At 46.6% G+C, this 23,278-nt stretch overlaps 1 protein-coding gene across 2 annotated transcripts in view; it reads right to left on the reverse strand.

Annotated features, from left to right (window-relative positions):
- Positions 1 to 950: 950 nt before the first annotated feature.
- RHCE (Rh blood group CcEe antigens) overlaps positions 951 to 23,278 on the reverse strand; it is a 37,399-nt gene continuing 15,071 nt past the window's right edge. The window contains exons 1-8 of one of the 2 annotated variants that reach the window (XM_031031992.2): positions 22,408 to 22,468; positions 20,450 to 20,600; positions 19,432 to 19,598; positions 17,793 to 17,930; positions 15,448 to 15,581; positions 9,369 to 9,448; positions 5,803 to 5,876; positions 951 to 1,113 (exon numbers count right to left, since the gene is read on the reverse strand). In XM_031031992.2, the coding sequence (XP_030887852.1) occupies positions 1,087 to 1,113; positions 5,803 to 5,876; positions 9,369 to 9,448; positions 15,448 to 15,581; positions 17,793 to 17,930; positions 19,432 to 19,598; positions 20,450 to 20,600 (771 nt within the window). In that variant the 5' untranslated portion in view covers positions 22,408 to 22,468 and the 3' untranslated portion in view covers positions 951 to 1,086. Of the gene's footprint in view, positions 1,114 to 5,802; positions 5,877 to 9,368; positions 9,449 to 15,447; positions 15,582 to 17,792; positions 17,931 to 19,431; positions 19,599 to 20,449; positions 20,601 to 22,407; positions 22,469 to 23,278 lie in introns of those variants that run through there. The other variant, XM_006737015.2, reaches the window with a different exon arrangement.

Below are 23,278 nucleotides of genomic sequence, written 5' to 3' on the forward strand. Positions count from 1 at the left end.
TAGTTTGACAGTAAATTGGATTCCAAGTTTCATCGTATCTCTGTACTGAACCACTAACCTCAAAATAGACCAGCAAGGTCAATTAAAATTACAAACATTAACTACTGAGAATTCTCATGGTCTGTTCCTTTTGTCAGGCTCTCCCCTTCCCCCCACCTTGGCAAAATGGGAATCTTTTTTTAAATGAACTAGCTAACTATGGGGTACCTGTTCTTTAGAAATACAGCTTGAAATGTTTTCTTTCATAAAATTTGCTACAGTTAGCCCTTCCTGAAACACAGAATATCTCCCAGATGATTTAAATTTGTGGTGCTCTTGTCCACACCAGCCATGTGGTCTTTTACTGTGTACATATGGAATATCTCCTGGGCATCCAGACACACTCAAAAAAATGGTCATGTTGCTGCCATCCCACAGCCAATCACTCACGGTGGGTTTTCAGAGAATTCGAGGGCATCTGAGAGGTTGAAGGTCCACCTTCTCTTTTTACCAGATGAGGGAACCCAGACCGTGGAAACATTGATTTTCTCAAGGTCACAGAACCAGTTTTTTAATCTTGAGACACTGTTATCTCCACAATTGACCATGACTTTCCCTATAGTTAAATCCAGAATGTGCACAGGTTGTAAGAACTACTTTGTGAAACTGCTTGAGTAGAAACACAATGTCCACATTATAGGACTAAATATAAGTGAATTCTTAATTTTTCCCTATTTTATTCTCTGCTCTGCTGATGTAGACAAGAGTTCACTGGGTAGCATAGCACACTTTGTTAAGCATGAGAAAGAATCTAGGAATTGTCAATAAAATTGAACCAATACCTTAATTACATGTCTGCACCCAAGAAAATACTGATAGCATCATTTTTAATGAAACCAAACATTTATTTTAAACTATTACGAAATTACCATTCAAATAAATTTTTAATCTTATTTTTTAATACCAAATTCATCTCTGACCTTGTTCCATTGTATATAAGGAGACTTTGCTGTAACGAGTGTCTGTCATCCACAAAAAAAGGGGGGCAACAGTGAAAGGAAGTCGTCTCATTTTCAGACAGGCCTTGTTTTTCTTGGATGCTTTTGCTTAAAATCCAATAGCCAAATGAGGAAACTGTGAAAACAAAACAAATACTTTTATTACAGATGAACCCTTATAGTCTTAAAATTTGGACACATACTGATTCTGACTTGAACTCTGGAAACTGACATGTTGACGAAAATGTCTTCTCACAGACGTCTTAGAGGGTCTTTCACAAAATCTGAATTGGAAGAACTCTTAGATCTCATTTCTTACAGCTCCTTACATGCATCATTGATAAATAGTGATCTGGCTTTTGTTTGCCCCCAGTGACAGAGGACGCACTTCACCCAATGGGTGAATTCACCGCACTATGAATTACTTCGTAGTAATTTTGCAGACAAGTTCAAGTTGTTAGCAGTTTATACAGCATCGCCCACTGGATATAGGTAAATTCTTTGGAGAAGCATAGGAACAAATACTTGTCCTTTTCTCCATGACAATCTTTCAAATGTTTGAAGATTGTTCTTAGGTCTCCTTTGGGTTTTCTCTTCTGCAAGCTGAGCATATCCTAAGTTCTGGGGTGGTGCCACGTCACACCCTGCCCTAAATCACTGCGTGTCCGGTAACATGGACCACAGAATTGTAGAAGTGGGAATCAGAGTGGCTAACATTTATGGGGTGTTTTTTGAGGATCAGTGTGCTATCATTTCACACACATTATGTCCTTTAAACCCTTACAACGACCTGGTGAGATATTACTCTTCCTGTCTCCACAGAGATGGGAACAATGAGGCTCTGAGAGATCACAGAACAAGGGGTGGTAGAACCCAGATCCGTCTGACTCTGGAATGTGGAATTTGGTCTCATTTTACAAATGAAGAAACTGAGCCCCAGAGAAGTAAAGAGACGTGCCTGAAGGCACTACTAGACTGCCAGTGGGTGAACTAGGACTCGAATTCAGATCCGCCTTCCAGAACAAGGCTCTTTTCAGGGGCCTCTCCAAGAGGGGAGGAGTCCATTGGCAGGCTCCTAATCTGTCTTCCTGCTTTGCTTTAGAAACCCGCTCTCCTCCTTTTTGTTGAACAAGCGTTTGTTGGATCCTTACTGTGTGTCTACAGTGTGTATCTTAAATCAGAAGCAGGGGTAATACCAGTGTGATGAGGCTAGGTTTTGAGAATTTTGCCTAACACAGCAGGAGGGACTCAACAGATTCTGAGGTATTTATATGCTAAAACGGTGGTGGTGGTTATGTTTCTTGGCAATAAAATCATTTTTAAAATAAACTGCAAATACTTGTTCAGAAGCCAATGGATGATCTTCAGCATATGGCACTCATTTCAGAATCCATCCTACGAACTTAGTCTTGCTCCACTCAACTCTAAAACTATCCTATCGTTTCCCCACTTAAACTTTTGGGAGCTTCCAATTGCCTGGAGGATGAGGCAAGTGGCTCTCGCCTACCTTTCATCTTTCCCTTCACCAACCATCTGAGCCAGGTTGCCTCCTGCTTCTCCAGTTCTTGCTCACAACCTTCCCCTTGCTTGGAATGTCTTTCACTTCCTGCCACTTAACCAAATCCAACACAGCTCCAAGTTTCATGTTTCCTGACCTCCCCAAACTCTACCTTCTCTCATTTGTCCAGCAGCTACTGCCAGGATGACTCACTCAGTGCTTAACAGATAGAGCTGTGCATATAGAAAGATCCAGTCCTTCTACATGGTGAAAGTCCTAGTTTCTCTGAACCCTCACACAGTACCCAGGACAGGGGCTTGTCTGCGATAGACTCGCAAAAAAAGCTATTTTCTTCAGAAAGGTTAACTGTGGAATTAGTTTTAATAAGTGGATGTCAGTGAGTCCTTGTGCTTTGGAAAGCATGAAATAAAATCCATGGGTTATTAAATTGAAGGAAGGAATTTATGAAAAATTGTGTCAGGAACTGAATTTTTGTAAAACAGTATCTGAGGTAGGATCATTGTAATCTATAGGAAGACAGAGGATTAGAAGATGCAGTTCCTTGAGATCGAGAGCTGCATTACATTTAGATTTGTCTCTCCAGTTCTTCACACAAGAGTTCTGTCATATATTAGGGAATACATTAAATGGAATTAATTAGTGAATGAATGATTAATTAGTAATAGAGCCACCCAAGGATGACATGGGTACCTTTGGGGAGTGGTGAATGCCCCATCCCAAGAACTGTCAGACATGGTTTGGGCAACCAGTGAAGGAATGTCCTTTCCAACCCCCAGGTGTCTGGTTCTCTGAAGTGCGTTAGGACATTCGATGATGATTAAAATGTCTTTTCAGATGGTTTAAAAAAAAATTACCCCTGGATTTATCAGCTTTGGAAGTTTGAACTCTTGCCACTTTAATGGATATTTGGCTTTTCAAATGAAAGCAGTGTTCTACTGCTGAATAAATGTTCTGCTCAGCTGTAAAAGGATAAATCAGAAGAGTGGGGGGAGTAGTAACTATCCTCCAGGAGCAGCTGTGTCTTTCAAGCCAAAGAGATACCAGTTCAAATTCCTCCTTTTCCATTTACTAGCTTTATCATTTTGGACAAGTTACTCCTCTTCTTCTCCTTCTCCTTCTTCTTCCTCTTCTTCCTCTTCCTCTTCTTCCTCCTCATTTATTTTAGAAAGAGAAAGAGTGTGGTGGGGAGGGGCAGAGGGAGAGAGAGAGAGAGTCTTACGCAGACTCTGTGCTGAACCCGGAGCCGAACGTGTGGCTCGATCTCACAACCCCAAGATCATGCCCTGAGCTGAAACCAAGAGTCGGATTCTTCATCTTTAAGACAGGGATGCTTACTCTTGAGCAGGGTTGTTGTAAGGATAAAATCAGATAATGCTGAAAAGCATCTAGCACAAAATCGGAAACCATCGGCTTACGATAAATGATAACTATTAAGCTTACGCGTTCCTTCATGGTTGGCTAAACCCCCAGTAATAAGCTTTCCTGTTCACGTGGTGCTTTGCATTTTACAGTTTATAGAATGTAGTTACAGCCATTATTACCTCGTTTGGTCTTCAAAACAACCCAGTGAGGTAGAACAAAGATTACCATTCTTATTTTACCAGTAAGAGAGGTCAAGGAACTTGCCTCCATGAGACCTTGCAGAATGGCAACTGGAATTCAGGTCTTCTCATTCCAGGTCCGTACCCGTGGTTTCACTTCACCTGCTGCTGCAGTGCCCAGTGTTGGGGGTGGGGGTGTTCCTCAAATTTCCTTCATTCATTCAGCAAGTATTTATTGCAATTCAAATAACTGAGCTGGATATTGGTCCCATTTGTGGCATCCCTCATTAATAGCAGAATGCTTGGCATATAGGGCTTGCTCAATAAATACTTGTGGAATGAATGGATGAATTAAACCAGCTTCCTGAGTCCTTTCACTAAACTACCCTGCTACCACCAAAGGGGCAAGAACACTCGGCAGGGACTGAGAGAGACTGGCTGTAGGGAGAAGCTGGTACCAGATGAGACTGTTTATAAGCAACAACATGGGTGACTCTCAGAATAATTATGCTGAGTAAAAGAAGCCAGAAAAAGAATGTACTGTATGATTCATTTATATAAAATTATAGAAAATGTAAACTGATCTATTGGACAGAAGGCAGTTCAGTGGTTGCCTGGGGATGGAACGGGGTGGCCTAGGGAGGGAATAGTTTCAAAGAGGCACAAGGAAACATCGTGGCAATGGATATGTTCATTATCTTGACTGCAGTGATGGTTTCATAGGCATATAAATATGTTGAAATGCATCAAATTGTATATTTGAAATATACAATTTAAATATACCTCCGTAAAGCTCTTTGACAAGGAAAAGGAAGAAGAAGCAGAGTTAAGAGAAGAGATAAAGAAGGAGGCAAAAGAGAAGAAGAGGCAGGTTCTCTCTACAAACACTAATGCCAAGGCCCATAATGAGGCTGGTTCTCTGTCCCTTTAGTGATCAGTATCTAGGCATGACAGGTGGAGAAAGGATTGGCTTGGGACTCGGGAGGTACAGTTCCTGGTCTTACCTCTGCTGCTCGCAAAGGTATGATGCTGGGCATTAGCCTGGCCTCCGTCAGCCTCCACTTCCCATTTATAATTTTGCAATGTTTGCCCAGCCAACCTCAGCATCACATGGCATTTACCTAAGGTGACACATCAGACTGCATGGTGGACTATGAGTGCTGGCCAAAGGGAGGAGTGCAGTGGGGTAACAGGGAATGAGCCCTGAGCCTCTTTCTAGACTAGTCATGACAACAAACACTACACGGAACACAGAGACCCTCAGCAGCAGCCGTGTTGTTCGAGTTCTCTGTCCTTTAGCTAAATGATCCCAGACTCCAACAGTACACGTGGTCCTGTGTCTGCTAGCTACCGCTTATCAAGAGTTGTGTTCTAGATCCAGCTCTGCCGCACACTCATTGTGAGAACCCAGATGGTCACAGCTCCACTCAGTGTGTCTGTCAAATGAGATTGGACCTGCTGGCTCGTGCACCGCAGGATTCGATCACCTTTACGTCAAACCCTTTGCCCACGTTGATGACCCCAGATAAGGGAAGTGTGGCCAGCAGCCGTTCTCACATCTCTGACCCTCAGTGACTTTGAGGCGTCAGGGGAATGGTAACCTTTACCACTTCCCTCCACAGCTTTTACCAGTGCACACACACACACACACAATTTTGTTTTTAGTTTGTTCTCACAAACACCAAGTCAACATACATACAGATATAACAGATATCGTTCTAAGTTCATTCACTCAAGATCTATGACCTTAGGTTAAAAATCTTACCTCCCAGAAAGCTTGGTCATCAAAATATTTAGCTGCATGAGGTCCCTTGCATATTGTGAGGTTTAAGACCAAACCTGTTAAAATTCATAATTATGTGTTAAACCTTTAGAGCACAGCATTTGTTATCTCCAAATTAATCAAAATATCATAGGCCAGCTATGGTTATCTTAACAAAATCCCTTTTTCTTCTACAGCCAGGAGACAGACAAATTGAAGCGCTGGCCTTCCTGGACCAGCTTTATTAACTCTATAGACATCTTTTAAAAGAAACTGGCAAGAGCAATTATCTCCAAAGGATTTAGATGATACTGAGAGGTGTACAGTAGCCACCTATCTGACATGCTTCCCCAGGTGGAATAGAAGAGCCCTGTCAGACGGTGCTCCTACTTAAAAGCTGATCTATTTGGAACACGAGAGCTACCATGGACAGCAACTCCAATTAGGTGCTCCTGTCAGTCCGCGTCACTGGCTTCAATAAACTCTGTGACCCTCAGCTCAGGACTCCACTTGTGTAGTTAGGAAAGTAGTTTATACCAACTTGCTTTTGCGCTATTCTTCTTTTCACCCATCCAGCCTCTGCCCAGAGAGCTTGGCCCTGTGTATTCCTACAGCTATGCAAAGCGAACTGAATTTCTCAGGATACGTGAAGGGATTGCTCACCTTTCATACGAACTAGGGAAATGCCATTGATAGATTTATCTGTGTATTTTTTTATCTGTGTATTTTTAATGGTGATCGGTCCCAGTGTATTAAGTAGTAAGATTAACAAGAGTAGGCGTGTACTTATTCACATTTTCCTTTTGTAATGCACACCTTTAACTGATATTGACATGTAGGGTGTAACCAGCACACCTCATTTAGCTGGAATTATTCAGAAATGATCTCTAACACCTACATGAACTTTCCACATAGCTGAGGCTTACTCACCACTGACAAAAATCCACCCAAAATATATTATATTTTCTTGTCTTATGAGACAACACTAAACACATTTAGATTTTTTTTTTTTTAAGATTTTATTTATTTGACAGAGAGAGACACAGCAAGAGAGGGAACACAAGCAGGGGGAGTGGGAGAGGGAGAAGCAGGCCTCCTGCTGAGCGGGGAGCCCGATGCGGGGCTCGATCCCAGGACCCCGGGATCATGACCTGAGCCGAAGGCAGATGCTTAACGACTGAGCCACCCAGGTGCCCCTAGATTTTTTTTTTTAATCGGAACCATTGCTAGGAACATCCATTTATGAAATGTGCTCTCTAATGCAGAGGAAGTATGTAGCTGTTGAGGGTTGTTGGATTCTCTTAGCAGCCCAAGTTTCATGTTCTAGTGTCTAGCTTTAAGAATTTCCTCTCTTCCGTTAGGCTGTCTTTTTTCACCTCTCACTTCTACCAGTGTGCCTTACCTCTAGAAACCTGTCCCATTTCTAACCTCCATTTCTGATCTGCCGGAACTGGGAAACTCAATAACCATGCTTGATGGGATTGTTTCTTACGTAAGTGTAGACAGGCCCAAATCGGGGGCGGGGCTCTTGGCAAGCAAAATGCTCAGCTTTAGGGGGTCAATTTGGTGCTATCTTGGCTGCTTGGTGGCCTCTTTCCCCCTTCCATTGTTCATGTTCTTTTTATTTACCAGTGTTCTTACGTTCAAAGCCACATGTAAAGAGGAATACTCGTTGGTCTTAATTCTTAAAGGAACAATATTCTATTCTCTTTCTTGACTCCAGGCAAGCATTAAAAAAGCCCTCCCAGGGGCTTTACAAGATGGTGCAAATCAGTGTCGCTTTGTGAATACTAGTGACAATGGTGAATGGTGTCACAGTCCGGGGGGAGGGTTGCCAGATAAAATACAGGATGCTCAGTTAATGCTGAACTTAAAAAATGGGCACCTTGGGTTTTCACTTGCTAAATCTGGTAACCCTACTCAGGATTAGACTGTCACCATGAATAGAATGTAAACTTACGGAGGGAGGCATTTGTCTTATCTGGTGCTTAATCAATCACCTCAACTCTGCTGAAAGCTGAGGCCAGTGAGTATATTGAAGTAATTCTAGTCAGTCTCGCTCTCTAAAATCACCTAGGCAATTCCAAAAAGTATCTTTCTACGTTTTGGAGCAGAAAAGAAGCCAAATGATTAGTTACCACTGTCCTTTCATTTGGTACCCAAGGCCCAGAGAGAGTAAACTGATGTGCCCAACGCCATACAACTCCTTTATGTCTGCTTATGCTATTTGGTCTCTTATTTGGCATTCATTCCCTGCTTAGGGACACAGTATATGAATGTCTAACCAATAAAGCTGTTTGCTTGTAGAATAAAGGTGAGCAGTTCTGGACAGAAATCCATACTTTCACCTAGCATATAAATAAGACTGGCAGATTAGCAACTCCCTAAGGGTCTTGCTGTTCTGTCATATTGCAGGAGCAAAAGCATACTTCAGTCCTCTGTTTAAAGATTTCCAATGGCTTCCCATCTCTCAGAATGATCTGGCTCCTTGTTACCACTCTGTTCTCAACCCCTGCCCCTCTCCCTTTCACTCTGTCCATATCAGCCACACTGAGCATGCTTTGCTCCCGCCTCGGGACCTTTGCACTTGCTATCTCTTTTCATGGAATGCTCTTCTGCCAAATAAACGCATGGCATGTCTCCTTCCCTCTTTCCTTTCAGGTTTCTGCTTAAAGGTCAACTTATTAGATAGGCCTTCCCTTCCCACCATTCTAAAAGAGCACCCCATCCTCACCCCGACTCTGTGTTCCTCTACCGAGTTATTTCTCTTCATAGCACTTACCATCTCTGACATAGTAAATACTCCACTTATCTGTTTATTTATTATCCCCTCCCCCTTCACTAGAATATCAGCTCCATGAGATCAGGGAACGTGTTTTGTTCACTCTTGTGTCCCTAGTGCCTAAGAATAGTGCCCTGGGGCGCCTGGGTGGCTCAGTTGGTTAAGCGACTGCTTTCGGCTCAGGTCATGATCCTGGAGTCCCGGGATCGAGTCCCGCATCGGGCTCCCTGCTCAGCGGGGAGCCTGCTTCTCCCTCTGACCCTCCCCCCTCTCATGTACTCTCTCTCATTCTCGCTCTCTCAAATAAATAAATAAAATCTTAAAAAAAAAAAAAATAGTGCCCTGGCTCATAGTAGATATTGAATAAATACTTGCTGAACAAAATAATAGTATGGGTATTCTCAGGGAGTGAAGGTAAACTTTTTGGCATATGGGTTTCCTTGGCTTGCTGTACAAAATTGGGTGAAATCACCAGCCCTGAGCTCAGGAGACTGTAATGTTGCCACTTGCTGCTACTTGTAACCTCCAGAAAGTCTCTTACTTTATCTGGCCCTCAGAGTCCACACCTCTGACAGGTGACCTCTGAGGGCCCTTCTAATTCTGAAATCATGTGATTCTGTTTTTGTTGTTAATCAAGGTCTGAGCCCCTTTGCATCATTTAGCTTGAGCTGCGGGGGTTCACAGAGAAGGGGATGGGCACAGACACATGTGGCCATGGGCGAGATGCCCTCTGGCCTCAGGACCTGTGCCCTGGGCCATGGGGGAAGGAGGGTCATCTCACACTTACCTGTCAAAACACCAGCTATCAGACCCGAAGCCACGGCCAAGCTGAGTGTCCCAGTGCCAGTAAACAACTGGTAGCTGATCCTAGAAATGACAAAGCGGGGTGTAGTCACATTCAACCATCAGAGTGCAGAGGTCATTGGGGTCAAGAAGGACTGTTTGCGGGCGCCTGGGTGGCTCAGTTGGTTAAGCGACTGCCTTCGGCTCAGGTCATGATCCTGGAGTCCCGGGATCGAGTCCCGCATCGGGCTCCCTGCTCAGCAGGGAGTCTGCTTCTCCCTCTGACCCTCCTCCCTCTCATGCTCTCTGTCTCTCATTCTCTCTCTCTCAAATAAATAAAAAAAATCTTTAAAAAAAAAAAGAAGGACTGTTTGCAACTCCTGTGATGCTGTCAGGAAGGGCTATCAGAAGAATAATTCCTCTCCCCAGGTAACCCATTCCCCTGCCGTGTTCCTGCAAAGCCACACAGACATGGAGGAGGGAAAGGGGGGATTCCAAGATCCTCTTTGGCTGCCTTCAATTCTCGGAAACCATGGATGATGAATTTGACCAGGAGGCAGAAAACCCAGGTTCAAGTCCAAGGACTGTAACTAGCTGCATGATCCTGGGCAAGTCACTTAACCTCTCTGAGCCCCAAGTTCCCTCATGAGGCAATTAATGATGAAAGTTCTATTTCCATCAGGGCAAGGTGGAGTAGAGCTTGGCTGTCAGGCTCATCTCCCCGGCCCACCCCTGTTGAACATACTTCCCTGTCCTCTCTCTTTGTAGGCGACCCCAGGACCTCACTCTAAACTATGAAGTAGCCTGGGAGGACATCTACATGACCTTGCAGTAGGCAAAGATTTCATTTTTTTTCTTTTTTTAAAGATTTTATTTATTTATTTATTTAAGAGAGAGAGAGAAAGTAAGAGACAGAGCGAGCATGATTGGGGTGGGGGGGGTGAAGGACAGAGAGAAGCAGGCTCCCCGCTGAGCAGGGAGCCTGACATGGGGCTCAATCCCAGGACCCTGAGATCATGACCTGAGCTGAAGGCAGACGCTTAACCGACTGAGCCACCCAGGCACCCCTAGGCAAAGATTTCTTAAACAGGACTCACAAACGTGAACGGAACAGTGATGAATTGAACTGTGTTAAAATTAAGAACTTCTGTCCATCAAAAGATACCATCAAGGTGAAAGATAACCCACAAAATGGGAGAAGATATTTATGATACATTTATATAACAAAGACTCTATATCCAGAATTCCTACAAATCTATAAGAAAAAGGCAGAACAATACAACAGAAAGATGGGCAAAAGAACTTGGACAGATATTTCAAAAGAGAAGATGTTCAAATGTCCAGAAAGCCAACGAAAAGTGCTGCACTTAATTGGTCATCAGGGAAATTAAAATTAAATTGATGTTTGATGCTTAAGTGGATAAACTTAAAGAGAAGGAAAATATGGGGTGTTGGAGAATATATGGGGTAAAGGGAACTCTTGGGTGCCATGGGTGATTAGACTGGCACAGTGGAAAACTGGTAATATCCTCTCAAATGGATCATATGAATGCCATGATCCAACAGCTCTGCTTCTAGGCATTTACTCAACAGAAGAGCATTTGTATGTACTAAAAAAAAAAAAAAAAGTGCAAGAATGTTCATAGCAGCCATACTAGAATGTTCATAACAGCTCCAAACCGGAAAGAACCCAAATGTTCATCAGTGATGGAGAAATTGTTTTGTATTCACACAATGGAACACTTATTTTAACTGTGTTTCTTAGATTCTGTATTTGTCTACATGGCACTCATTTATCACAGGGCCCAACTAATGGCCGAAATTGTTTACCGCTCTCTCTCCAGCAAGTCAGCTTTCACGGGAGTGCAAAATTCATATTATAAACCCCCTGACCACAAACTCTAACACATGCTTTCAGTTCCTGCCCAAGAGGGGACTCCCGCCCCTCCCCCCCACTACCCCACTGCCATCAACCTGAAGGCATATAGTCTCAGTTCCCCTCTCTCTCTGCTGCCTGGTCCCTGGGTATAATAAGGTTTTGTGGGGCCCTACATGGTGTGTTGAGCCTCTCATTTCTAGGACAACTGTAACATTAAACTTTTCCTTCAATGACATTGACCTCTCCATGTCATCACTCAAGTCACCTTTATGAAGTAAACCCCAGCACAATTCTATACTCTACCCCAATGAAAATGAACAATCTACAGAAATACTCAACAATGTGGGAGAGTCTCCCAACTACAATGTAGAGTCAAAGCCAGGCACACAAGAGCACAGACTTCCTGTAGGATTCCACATACATGAAGGACAAAGGCAGGCAAAACTGACTGATGGTGTTAGAAGTCAGGGTCACGGTTGCCCTGGGATGGGACAAGAAGGAGTTCTGGGTGCTGATTACATGGGCGTGTCAGAAAATTCATCAAGTGGTGCCCTGAGGATATTTGCCCTTCTCTGGATGTAGATTATACTACAAAAACGTTTTCTTTTTCTTTTTTATTTTTTTATATTTTAAGATTTTATTTATTATTTATTTGAGAGAGAGAGAGAGAGCATGAGGGGGGTAGGGTCAGAGGGAGAAGCAGACTCCCCGCCGAGCAGGGAGCCCGATGCGGGACTCGATCCCGGGACTCCAGGATCGTGACCTGAGCCGAAGGCAGTCGCTTAACCAACTGAGCCACCCAGGCGCCCAAAAACGTTTTGTTTTTAAAAATAAGATTAAGTGGTAGCATAGAAGCTAAATCTAAATCTGCTAACTGCTAACCCCCCAGTTCACTCTCTCCTGATGCCATCTGAAAGCAGCAATGGATGACACAGAGCTAGCCATAATGACAGTCCCCACGCAGGGTGGGCTCCCCTGCACCACACCCTCTGCTCCCCATGTTTACCATCTGATTTCATATGATGCTGGAGCAGCCCTCTGAGTGAGCTGTCAGCATCCGTGTTCCACAAATGGGAAGATCCAGGTTAGGAAAGTGAACCAGAGTCTCCAATGTCACATGGCTTGGCATGGGTGGCTCTTGGGATTCAAACCCCATCTACCCACGAAGGCCAGACAGATCTTTCCCAAATTTCGGCATCTGTGAGTTACCTTCACAAATTTAGCCATATTGACATTCCAAGGATACTATTTTTTAAAATATTTTTCTTTAAATGGACTTTTTTTTTTTTACATTTAAATAAATGTATTTAAAAGGAAACTTTGAGTCACCAGTGTAAATGGTAGAGAAATGGGAGGTCACTGTAAAAAGATACAGTGCAAACAAAGCGTTGCTAAAATCTCCCCCAGATGCAGCCTGAGCACGTGTCTCAGCCAGAGGCTGCCTCGCTGGCCTTCAACCTGACGTCAGCTTGCCTCAGAAGCACAGAGGCACTTAGCACATGAGTGCAGGCTTTCTCCCTGATGCAATCCAAGGACTGAATAATTGAAAAACAGCATCTGCCCTGCATGATTCAATGTTATTTAAGTGTGTCTCTACACCACTTAAATCCCACAGTTTGTGAAACCCTGCCCCATCCCAGGGCAAGCACGTGACCTGTTCACATTTGCTCCCTTGAATAGGAGCTCGGCAAACACTGTGGAATGAATGAAAAGCCAACCGTGTTGCCCAATGACACGAAGCTAATAAACAGTTGCTCCACGTGTCACATTCAGTGTTCTGACTCCCAGCTAGTCCTTTGTCCCTCTTTCGATACACAGAGGTGTTTCTCCTGTAGGAGCAGCAGTAGCAAGAATCATCATGAAGACAAGAGGGTGTTCCCTCCATGCTGAATCTTCACAGCAGCCCTGGGACGCAGATCTTATTATCCCATCATGCAGATCAAAGCTGCGACTTGAAGAGAGTTTGAGTATACTATGCCTAAGATCACACGGCTGGTAAATGGAACCCTCCCTGAAGCCTGTGCCCTTGACTTCCAGCTGACCAGAGGCCTCCCTAAGAGAGGTCATTGCTGTCGCTCTGTCCTTCCCTTTGCCGGGTTCCTGCAGAGGAGAGAGGACAACTCCTTGGTACTCTACTGTCCCATCCTGGTGAGACCGGACTCGCAGAGGGGTGCAAGAGCCCGCTCCCAGGGGCGGGTTGACCGACCCCTGTTCTCAACCGTTCCCAACCCCCAGTTCAGTGATAGCCCCTCCATGGTTACAGATGGGAGTATCTGCCCCTCTGCAATCAGGGCTTTGTTTTCCTGGAGAGCAGGTTGTTAGTCCTTTAGTAGCACACCATTGGTTGGCTGACCTTTGTTTTGTTTTTTGTGGTTTGTTTTGTTGTTCTTTGTTTGTTGTTGTTTGCTCTAGGCTCGTAGTCTCAAACTAGCTTGCAGGAGAATCCCCTAGAGGGCTGGTTGACCCACAGATTGCTGGGGCCCCATCACTAGATTTCTAACAGTGCAGGTCTGGGTTAGGGTAGGATTTGCATTTCTAGCAAGTTCCCGGGGATGCTAGTGCTGTTGAGAACCACTGCTCTAGGAGAGCTACAGAAGCACAGAATTAAGGAGCTAGAAGGGTAGGTGGTTCAGAAATCACAGGCTGGCCACCCAGGAACAGAATTTGGCCCACACAATGTTTCTAATGACTCTGAATCTTTTGCCAATGCTTGGGAGCGCAGGTGCGTAACTCTGGATTTCTGGTTTCTCTTAAAAAGTCATTAGACCTGGGGACACTGAGCCTGGGTCCCGGCACCGTCATGGTTGCCTGGTGCTGAATTCAGAGCAATTGCCCACGATTTCCCAGCCTCCTCTCGCTGCTCTCTTTTTGTAACCTTACCTGCCTGGCCCCTACAGTCACCTGAGCTTTACAGAGAGGGACTCAGGGGCTCAGAGAGAGGCTGAGTTGCACAACTGTTAAAACAGTGGCAGACACATCATTGGAGCCCATCCCTATGGTGTCTTGCTTCACGCAGACCATCTCCTCCCCACCCGGAGGTGGGATTCCCCCTTACCCCAAGCAGTTTAAGGAGGGCTGTCTCACATGCTGTATGTGATTCCTATAATGTGGGGCTGTGGCCATCTCTGTTGTTCAAGCTAGAAGGGACCCAGCCCTCCGTGGTTTCTCTGAGCTGCCTCCAGATGCGATGAGCTCCTCATCACCCACTTCAGGCGCTCATCAGCTGTACAGTTGCATTCCAGCCGAGTGACTTAGGGCAGATAACTCCCCATATGTGTCGTATCTTAGTGTATGATAATAATACATCTCGGGTCGGGGCGCGAGGATTAAATGAGATGACGCATGTGATGCTTTTAGCAGAGGCCTATCAGCACCTAGAGAGCAGTCCATAAGCAGTGGTGACTGTCACCAGGACTATTATTATTGTTATCACTGTATCAGTTCATCTGGAAAAATCTATCCCTGTATCATGCCCAAGTCACTCTTTCATTTTATGTGAGCCACGCCCAGAAGATACTCACACAACCTCTGGGAGGTGATGGCCAGGTCTCGGGTATGTCAAATCGGCCACTGGCGTCCATTGTCCGGAGAACATAGGATCTGACCCTAGTCCCAAGGCCCACGTTCCTGCCTCACAGCAAGACCTTGGCCAAGCTCCTTCTCTCTCTGGGGCCTCAGGGATGGGCTGTGCTTAGCATATTCCTACATTAAAGTATTAAATCCTTTTAACCACAAGGTGTCTGGCCGCAAGCACCTGGCCTCCAAGCACCCTATGAGGAGAGGCTCTGTCATTATCTGCGTTTACACCAGGCAATGAGGCTGAGAGAGACTAGGTAGCACACCCAGCTAGTAAGAGGTCAAGATGAGTCTGACTCCATGACACACTCTTCACCATGACCTAAACCACCCGGGGTTAAACAATGGACTCAGCTGGCTTGGGCCCAATTGACCTGCTCTGTCTACATTTTGGGGGCAGGACTCACAACTGTCTGCCTTTGCCCAGCATCCAAGCTGTCCTTTTTGGAAAGAAGACATGGCCTGGAGAGGTAGAGGCTAGGCAGAATGTATTAATAAATCTGCCAGCAAATATTTGTTAAGGCCTGCGGAGTGCCTGGCTCTGAGTGCATACACCTCAGCTGAGGGCTTTGGGCATGTTTCTTCCTGAGTTGGACGGGGTGCGAAGGGGATAAGCCAAGTCACTTACATGGACTGCTTGGTCCAGGTGACCTCATAGATTATCAGCAGAATGTAGGCGATTCCCCCAAGCAGACCTGGCAAGCCAAAGGAGTAGTGCATGCCGCAGGTGTCGTGGATCCCCAGCACACGGTTAAAGTATTCCTGGAACGAACGTCAGGTAAGCAGATGTACATGAAAGACTGATATCCCCTATCCAGGCTTTCCACAGATCCTTGGCATCCAGGGCCACCCACAGGGGGTAGGCTTTGGGGCTCACCTCCACAAGGGCTCCTCAGACCTGAATGCGTACTTGCATCACGTGGGGAGCTTGCGAAGCTGCAGAGTCAGATTAGTGGGCCTAGGGCCTGGGATTCTGCACTTCTCACAAAGTTCCAGGTGATGTCAATGCTACTGGCCCCCTGACCACCCTTCCAGAAGCAAGGGCCTAGCCCAGGCCCTACTCACACATTGGGCTGATACTTCTGTATTGTGCAAAGGCCCTAGGATGTTTAGCAGCATCCCTGGGCTCCACCCTCGAGATGCCATGAGCAACCCTCGCACCGTGTGTTAACCAAAAAAATGTCTCCAGGTAGAGTCAAAAAGTCCCCGGAGGGTGATTGAGTCCCGCTGGTCTAGCCCAAATGTAATTGCTATCCCAAAGACAACATGACTAATGAGAAGAAAAGAATCTGACCGCCCCCCACTCCGGACTCTCCTTCAGCACCCCTTCGCCTCCACCACTTAGCCTCCCAGGGGACCATGAGCCAACAAATGTGGATACGAATGCAAATAGGACAGGTGAGTTTCCCCCTTGGGATCCCCCACTGTCTTCAGAATAAAAACCCAGACTCCTCAAGCTGCCCAGGAGCCACACCTGAGTATCTCCCATCTCTCAAGACTGTGGTCCCACCACACTCCCAGGTGAACCCAGGGCTTCAGCGTCTATTTCCTGGCTGGGCCATCTGCTCTTCTCACCACTGAGCCTTTGAACACACTGTTCCTTCTGTCTGGAATACATTTCCCTTTACTTTGCCTGGCTAATATTAGTCATCTGTCAACACTCGGCTGAGACACCCTCTGCTCCAGGAAGCATTTTCTGATCCACCTCAGGCTGGTTTAGACGTGCTGTGCTATGTTTATTTGTCCATTGCCCTCACTACACTACAGCTCAGGGAGCAGGACACATGTTAAAACATATGTGCTGAATGAATGAAGGGACGGATGAATGAGTGAATCATCTCTGAATCATTCCCCCACTGATGGAGTCAAGGAAACAAGCACAGAGAGTGGACACCCAGCCTGATGAGAATTTACGCAGGTTTCCCTGCGCACTTCGGCCTTTCATCATAAGGCCTCAAAGCACAGGAGATAAAAGACATTCATTGCAATTCCAAAGATGAAAAGCAGGCTACCCCATCGCTGGTCAGACGAGACTGTTGGTACATCTTCCCCTATTCTGGAGTGAAACTGCCTCCCTGAATATCCATTTTTCATCCAAATTCAGCTTCTTGAGCCATGCAAAAGTCTACTCCTTTCTCCTCTACCAAGGCTTCAAACCCACAAAGAGTTGCTGCTCTGAAATTATTTCTCTTAGAAGTGTATTATAACAAATTGGCTATCATGGGGTATGCTGGTATTATCAGCACCTGCTGGATGTTGAAGGAAGAAAAGCCCATCCACTTAGAAGAAGAACTAAACAATCAGAAGTGGACATGGCCTGGGTTAGCCCAGCATCCCTCTTCCGGCTGCTGCCCCTCCCCCCCCCATTCACATGGCTCACGGGCAGCAGCTGTGTACGTATGTTATGCTTGGGTCCCCCACACTCCCAGCCAAAGATAAGCACACTGTCCAAACTAAGCCCATGAGTCCCTTCTCCAGAACACTTAGGAATGGGGCCGAGAAATTCCACCCAGCTGCTTTCCTGAAGAGCAAGACTACATTCCACCATGTGGAGCAGGAGAAGGAGAAGGGGAAGGAAGTCTACAGAGTGAGAATAAAGCAGATACTCATGAAAAGCAAAGAAAGAAGAAGAGCGGATACTTCTTGGGTTCCTCACAACATTCCTGTCCCTGGTGTCAGCCAATCCTGGGTTCCCAGCAGCATCCCTGTCCTTGGGTTCTGTGACACCCCAGTAGCCTTACAATATTCCCCCCTGTGCCTGAGCAAACATGAATGGGTTCTGTTACTTGCTCCCCCAGATCCTAACAAATACACAGTACAACCTGGGTGGGTCGCTCACCCAAGCTCTGAAGCCTGCCTGAGAAGATGCCAACGTCTGCCTCGTGCAGCCCATGACACCACACGACGGCCCACCATGCTCCCAGGGCCCTGCTGGTCTAAGCCAAATCAGGTGGTAGCGGCCCAGCTCCTTACCGGCAGGCACAGGGCTCCCCCGATGGAGATCAGTCCAGCCATAAAGCCCAGCAGCATGGCGAGCCAAGGAGAAGTGATCAGATGACACGAAGGGCCCACAGCCACACCTCCAGCCAGTACCGCATTGTGGATATGAGTCTGCAAAGAAAGTGCTTGTGGACGAATGAAGTGAGGTACAAAGAGGACAGCATCTTGCCCAGAGTTACTTGGTAAGCTGGTAGCAAGCAACACTGTCATGTCTTCCCTGCTTCACTGGCCCTGAAACCATCCCCTCCTCTCTGCTGAGACTACAGGACCTTCATCAATGGTTTTATCTTACTCCACTTCTCAGGCTCAGTGAGCAGTCACCCTGACTGGGAGGCAATGAACTTGAAAGTGTATCCTAGCCACCCTCACACCTATTAGCGATGTGTCCTTGGGCACTGAGCCATTCATGCTTCAACTTTTGCACCAGAAGAACGGGGTTTTGATTGTACCTACTTAATACGGTTATTGTAAGACTGAACGAGTTACCACATGGAAGACTCTGAGCCAAGGGCTCAAGAAATATAAGCCATTATTATTGTTTTTACTATTTTTATCATTATTATTGGCTATTTGGTGTTTACGCCACCCTGTACTACTGGATCCAGCTTTAACCAGCTATCTCTCGTTCCTGGGTCACATCTCCGCTATGTCCTTTGATCCCCTAGACCTGGGGCCTTGCTTCGCTTTCATGCTACTTCCCTCTGCCCTCCCAACTCTAACCAGGTCTTGGAGCTCTGGGGCCTGGGACCAGCTTCTGGGCTTCCCTGACCTTCTGGCCACACCTGCCTCCCTAGATGTCCCTACCTTGTCTGATCCTAGACTCCCTGTCACCATGGAGCTCCCCCAGAAAGACACCCACTCCCCTTAGTGCTTAACCTGTCATGCATGGCCACATTCTGTCCACTCTAGGCCCTGCTGTCTCTCTAGACTTTTTCCCACCACCTCTGGCTGGCTGGCCTCATACCTGATCGTCATGGAAACTTGTTTCATCTTTAGCTCTACCCTTTCACCTGTCTCTCTCTCCACCCCCAAAACTCACACACAGTCTCCTGGCTACATTGGTAACATGGCTAATGTTTGCCCAGCACTATTTCCCCCACAGAGCACTTTATGTGCATCGCCTCTTAATTTCCACCTTACATATGAGCCAGTTGTGGCTCCAGAGGTGTAAGTGGCTTGATCAGGGTCACACGGCTAGGGTAATAACATCCTTCTTTACCTCCAATTCCATTCATCCCATTCTTGAAATTTCTTAGGGGAAGGGGAGAGCCTGGCTGATTCTATTCTAGCTCTTCTCTGCTGACTCTTGCTCATGGTGGCTGGCTTTAGTAACTAGCAGAAACAGGGTTCACACCCACGTGTCTGTTTGGTGTCAACACTGATAGACTTAATCATTCCCCTCAGAGAGCCTTTGATCATTTCAGAGTCTCCAAATTCCACCTCCATTTTGATAAGCCAGTGCCCTTCCCCTTGCTCCAGGACACTGCAGACAAGTCTCTGTCACCCGGAATACTTTTTCCCACCCTGTGGGGCTGGTTCTGGAACAGGGGGCATGAATATGTGTCCAGCCTAGAAGACCTGAGTGCTGCCCGAGGGGCAACCCCCTCCTCACCATGTTGATCTTCCCTTGGGGGCGAGCCAAGGCCGACATTGAGATGGCTGTCACCGCGCTGGACGCGACAGCATAGTAGGTGTTGAACACAGCATTCCTCCTTTCCCTTGGAATATCCAGCAGAGCGGAGTTGAAACTCGGCCAGAATATCCACAAGAAGAGGGTTCCTGGGGGCCAGAGAGGGTCAGTGGCCAGAGCCAGCACTGCTACTCCAAAGCCTGAGCCTGCGGGGGCTTCCTGGAGCAGGCAAGTCTCAGCTTTGTCCCTTTTTAGTTATGTGACTTTTTGGGCAAGTCATGTCTCCTCTGAATTCTCAAGTTGATAGGGCTCAGCTAACATACTTCACGGGCAAAAAAACAAAGGCCCAGAGAGAAAAAAGAAAAAGAAAAAAAAACAAAGGCCCAGAGAGTTTAAAAGTCCAATGCGCTATCCATTGCGCTACGGAGCCACCTCAAAGGCCCAGAGAGTTTAAATGACCAACCCCCAGGCCTCCTGAGCCCGGCTTGTGATGGCCAAATGCTTATTCTGAAAATGTAATGTGCCACTTTGATTTTGGCCTCGTGGCTGGCTGTTGGGTCACCTACTGCCCGGCTCACTGCCCAGTTTTCTCTCGGCTTCTCCCACAGTCAGGCTTCTGCATTTCCGCTGGGCTTTGCCAGATACGCCAGTATTACTGGTCTCTTCCCCACCCTCTCCCTCTCTCCACTGCTGGCCTCCCCCTTCTCCACTTGTCCAGTTCCCTCCCTTCGCTCGATGATAAAAGGATTAGGCAAACTGATCTAAACTCAGGGGTAACGCGTCTCCCCTCTCCTGTGGATATTAATGAAGAGCGTTGCCCTAAAAGGGATTGTGAATCCATCCAACACTAGCTGGGGAGCTGAGTCATCATGGAGGGGCTCTGAGCACCCTGGGCAGGTTGGTAAAGGAGGGAGATTTTTCCACAGAGCCATCAGAGAGCCTCTCGCTAACTCCAAGGGAGAGACCCCCCCCATCCACACACACCCCACCTTGTCCTCACCCAGCATGGTAAACAAACTGGAGCTCTTTGTTGTCTGATTCTTCTCCTCCGTCACTCTCTCATTCAGAGACCTCGAGAGGAACCAGGCCACCATCAGCCCAAAATAGGTTGCAAACACGTGGATGTGCATCATGCTTACGTGGTTGTCCATCTGCAACAAAGCCAGCAGGGCGGTGAATGCCCACAGCCCCTGCCCACAGGCCAACCCCCGTTCCTGGGAGACAGTTCCGAACTTCACTCAAGTTCAGAAGGTGTGACTTGGAGTCATGACACTGGTGTTTGGAGCCTCCCCAACCCAGCAGTTCCCCTTTCAGAGAAGACCCAGGAGAGACCCAGGAGCAGCCATGGATTTATTCCAGGGAAGTTGCTGGTTTGGCCTTATCAGTAGATCTTAAATGCTTTTGGCTGAGATCTACTGAGGTGAGGCAAAAAGTCACATGGACATGCACCCCCACTGCTTCCTACTTTTCAGCAGAATTTGTGGAGTGATGAGTGATATAAACTCTGCAGCAGGAAGCAGCCAGACTTTTTATAATACGAAACTAAAGTCTTTAGTAAATTCTAGACATATGCTAATTTTGCTTTATGAATATCAAAGTTAGTAATCTTTAATAACTCACTTGGTGGACTACTGGTAAGTCCTGTCAACTCTGCCTTCAAAAAATATCCAGAATTGGCAGAATTTTTACCACCAGGCTTCACTGACCCCACCTTGATTTAAGCCCCACCATCACCACCACCTCCAAATTATTGCAGTAACCTTCTAACTGGTCCCCCCCCCCCATTTCCACCCTTGTCCCTCTACTGACTACCCTCCACACAGCCCCCAGAGTGACCCTACGAACATCTAAGTCAGTTCATGGCCATCTCTGCTCAGAATCTCCCAATGGTTCCTCTCTCGCTCAATTCAAAGTCCACGTTCTGGCTATGACCTGTAGAACCCTGTGTGACCTGCTCTCCCCTAACCTCCCTGACTTCATTTCCTGCTCCACTCCTGACACACTCTCCTTGCTCTTCCTCCAACCCACAGGCATGCTCCCACATCAGTCCCACTTCACTCTGGCTTTTCCAGTGCATGGAATGCAAGGTGGAGGGAGTGGCCCACCCTGGGTGCAGGCAGTAAGGGGGTGCATTGGAGAATTTAAAACGATAATAAAAGCTATTAGAAGTTTGTCTGCTTTTTATTATTACCCCGTGCCAACAATTCTAAACAGTGTGGGTGATAAAATACTCCTGGAAGAGGCAGACCACTACCCCCCACCCCCGCCCTTGACCTGCCACTGTGCTCAGGCACCCACGTGGCTTGTGCACTCCCCGCCTTCATGTCTCTACTCAGAATTACTTGGGGAAGCCTTCCCTGGCCACCTTATCTAACATTTTATCCCCCTTTCGATTCTTCATATCTCCTTTCTCATTTTATTTTCTATCTAACATGCCGTATCGTTTGCCTACGTTGATTGCTATTGGCAGTCTTTCCTTCTGGAATGGAAGGTCCACCACAGTAGCATTTTCCCACTGCCGAAAAGATGCCTGGTACATAATAGGCACGGAATAAATATTTGTGAAAGGAATGAGTGAATGGGAAGGATACATTCACACATTTCAGGCATACATGAAAATGAAGTCGCCTGGAAGAACTGAAAAGAGGTCTTGCGTTTTTAATGTCTGAGGTCTCCCAAGCATCCAGGAACCACACGTGGGGATGACTGGAGTGGAACCCTACACTCATTTCTGGAGTCGCCGCCACCGAAGCAGCTCTGGTTGCTGTCTCTGGTTTTCCCCGAGCCTTTCCATTCAATAAACCCAGGCTGAACTGACGTTTTTAGGTAAAGCAGCCAACTCTCAAAATCAGTGCTGAATCCTCCCCGGCACCAACTAAACTGGAGTCAAAGCCACAAAGAGAGGAGACCATATGGCTTTGCATCACTGCGGCCCTTTAAAAGTAGGAAAACATTTACCACGCCCGGCCCGCAGGGAGCTTTCCAGCTCTAGGAATTCACCTCTTTTTCTGGACTGGCCACGTGTTCACTGCGTGACCCGCCCTCCACGCTGGCTGCAGCTGATTGGGCCAAAGCAGACACGTGGCTGTGTGAGCCAATCAGGTTCTTTCTTACTGGACCCTAGAACTGGGACCAGCTCAGAGAGGAGGGCAGGATCCTGCAGGATCTGGGACTTAGAAGCCCGGAAACGAAAGGGGTGGAGAGAACATGTTCTCCACTGAGGAGAATGCTGATGTGCACAGAGAGGAACAGAACCAAAAGATGGAGAGCATGAACTACCTAGGATCTTAAAGGCTTCTCATATACAATTCCAGTCCTGAGTCTGACTGCTACTCCTGCCCTTGGTGGTCCCCTCTTTCTGCCTAAAAAAAGTTCCGGTGCAGTTTTCTTCCTTGAAACCAAGGAGTTGCAGTTAGTTCTTATGGTAAGCAGAGAGGAAAAAAAATGAAAGTATGTCTGGGTGACTCCGTGAGCCCATAGTTGAATGAATGAATGAATGAATGAATGAATGCCTGAATGGAGGAGAAAAGAAAGTTCTTTCTTACAGCGGAATGCGTTATAACTAATGGTTGTGGAAGGGAAGATGGAATTAGAAAACCAATACTGGGGGCGCCTGGTTGGCTCAGTCCTTAGAGCATGTGACTGTTGATCTGGTGGTTGTAGGTTTGAGCCCTATTTTGGGTATAGAGACTAATTAAAAACATCTTTTTTAAAAAAGATTTTATTTGTTTGAGAGAGAGAGAGACAGAGCACAAGCAGGGGGAGGGGCAGAGGGAGAAACTGACTCCCTGCTTAGTGGGAGCCCAATGCAGGGCTTGATCCCAGGACC

Source organism: Leptonychotes weddellii, chromosome 4 (genome assembly GCF_054177405.1).
Source record: "Leptonychotes weddellii isolate Sample4059 chromosome 4, ASM5417740v2, whole genome shotgun sequence".
NCBI lineage: Eukaryota > Metazoa > Chordata > Mammalia > Carnivora > Phocidae > Leptonychotes > Leptonychotes weddellii.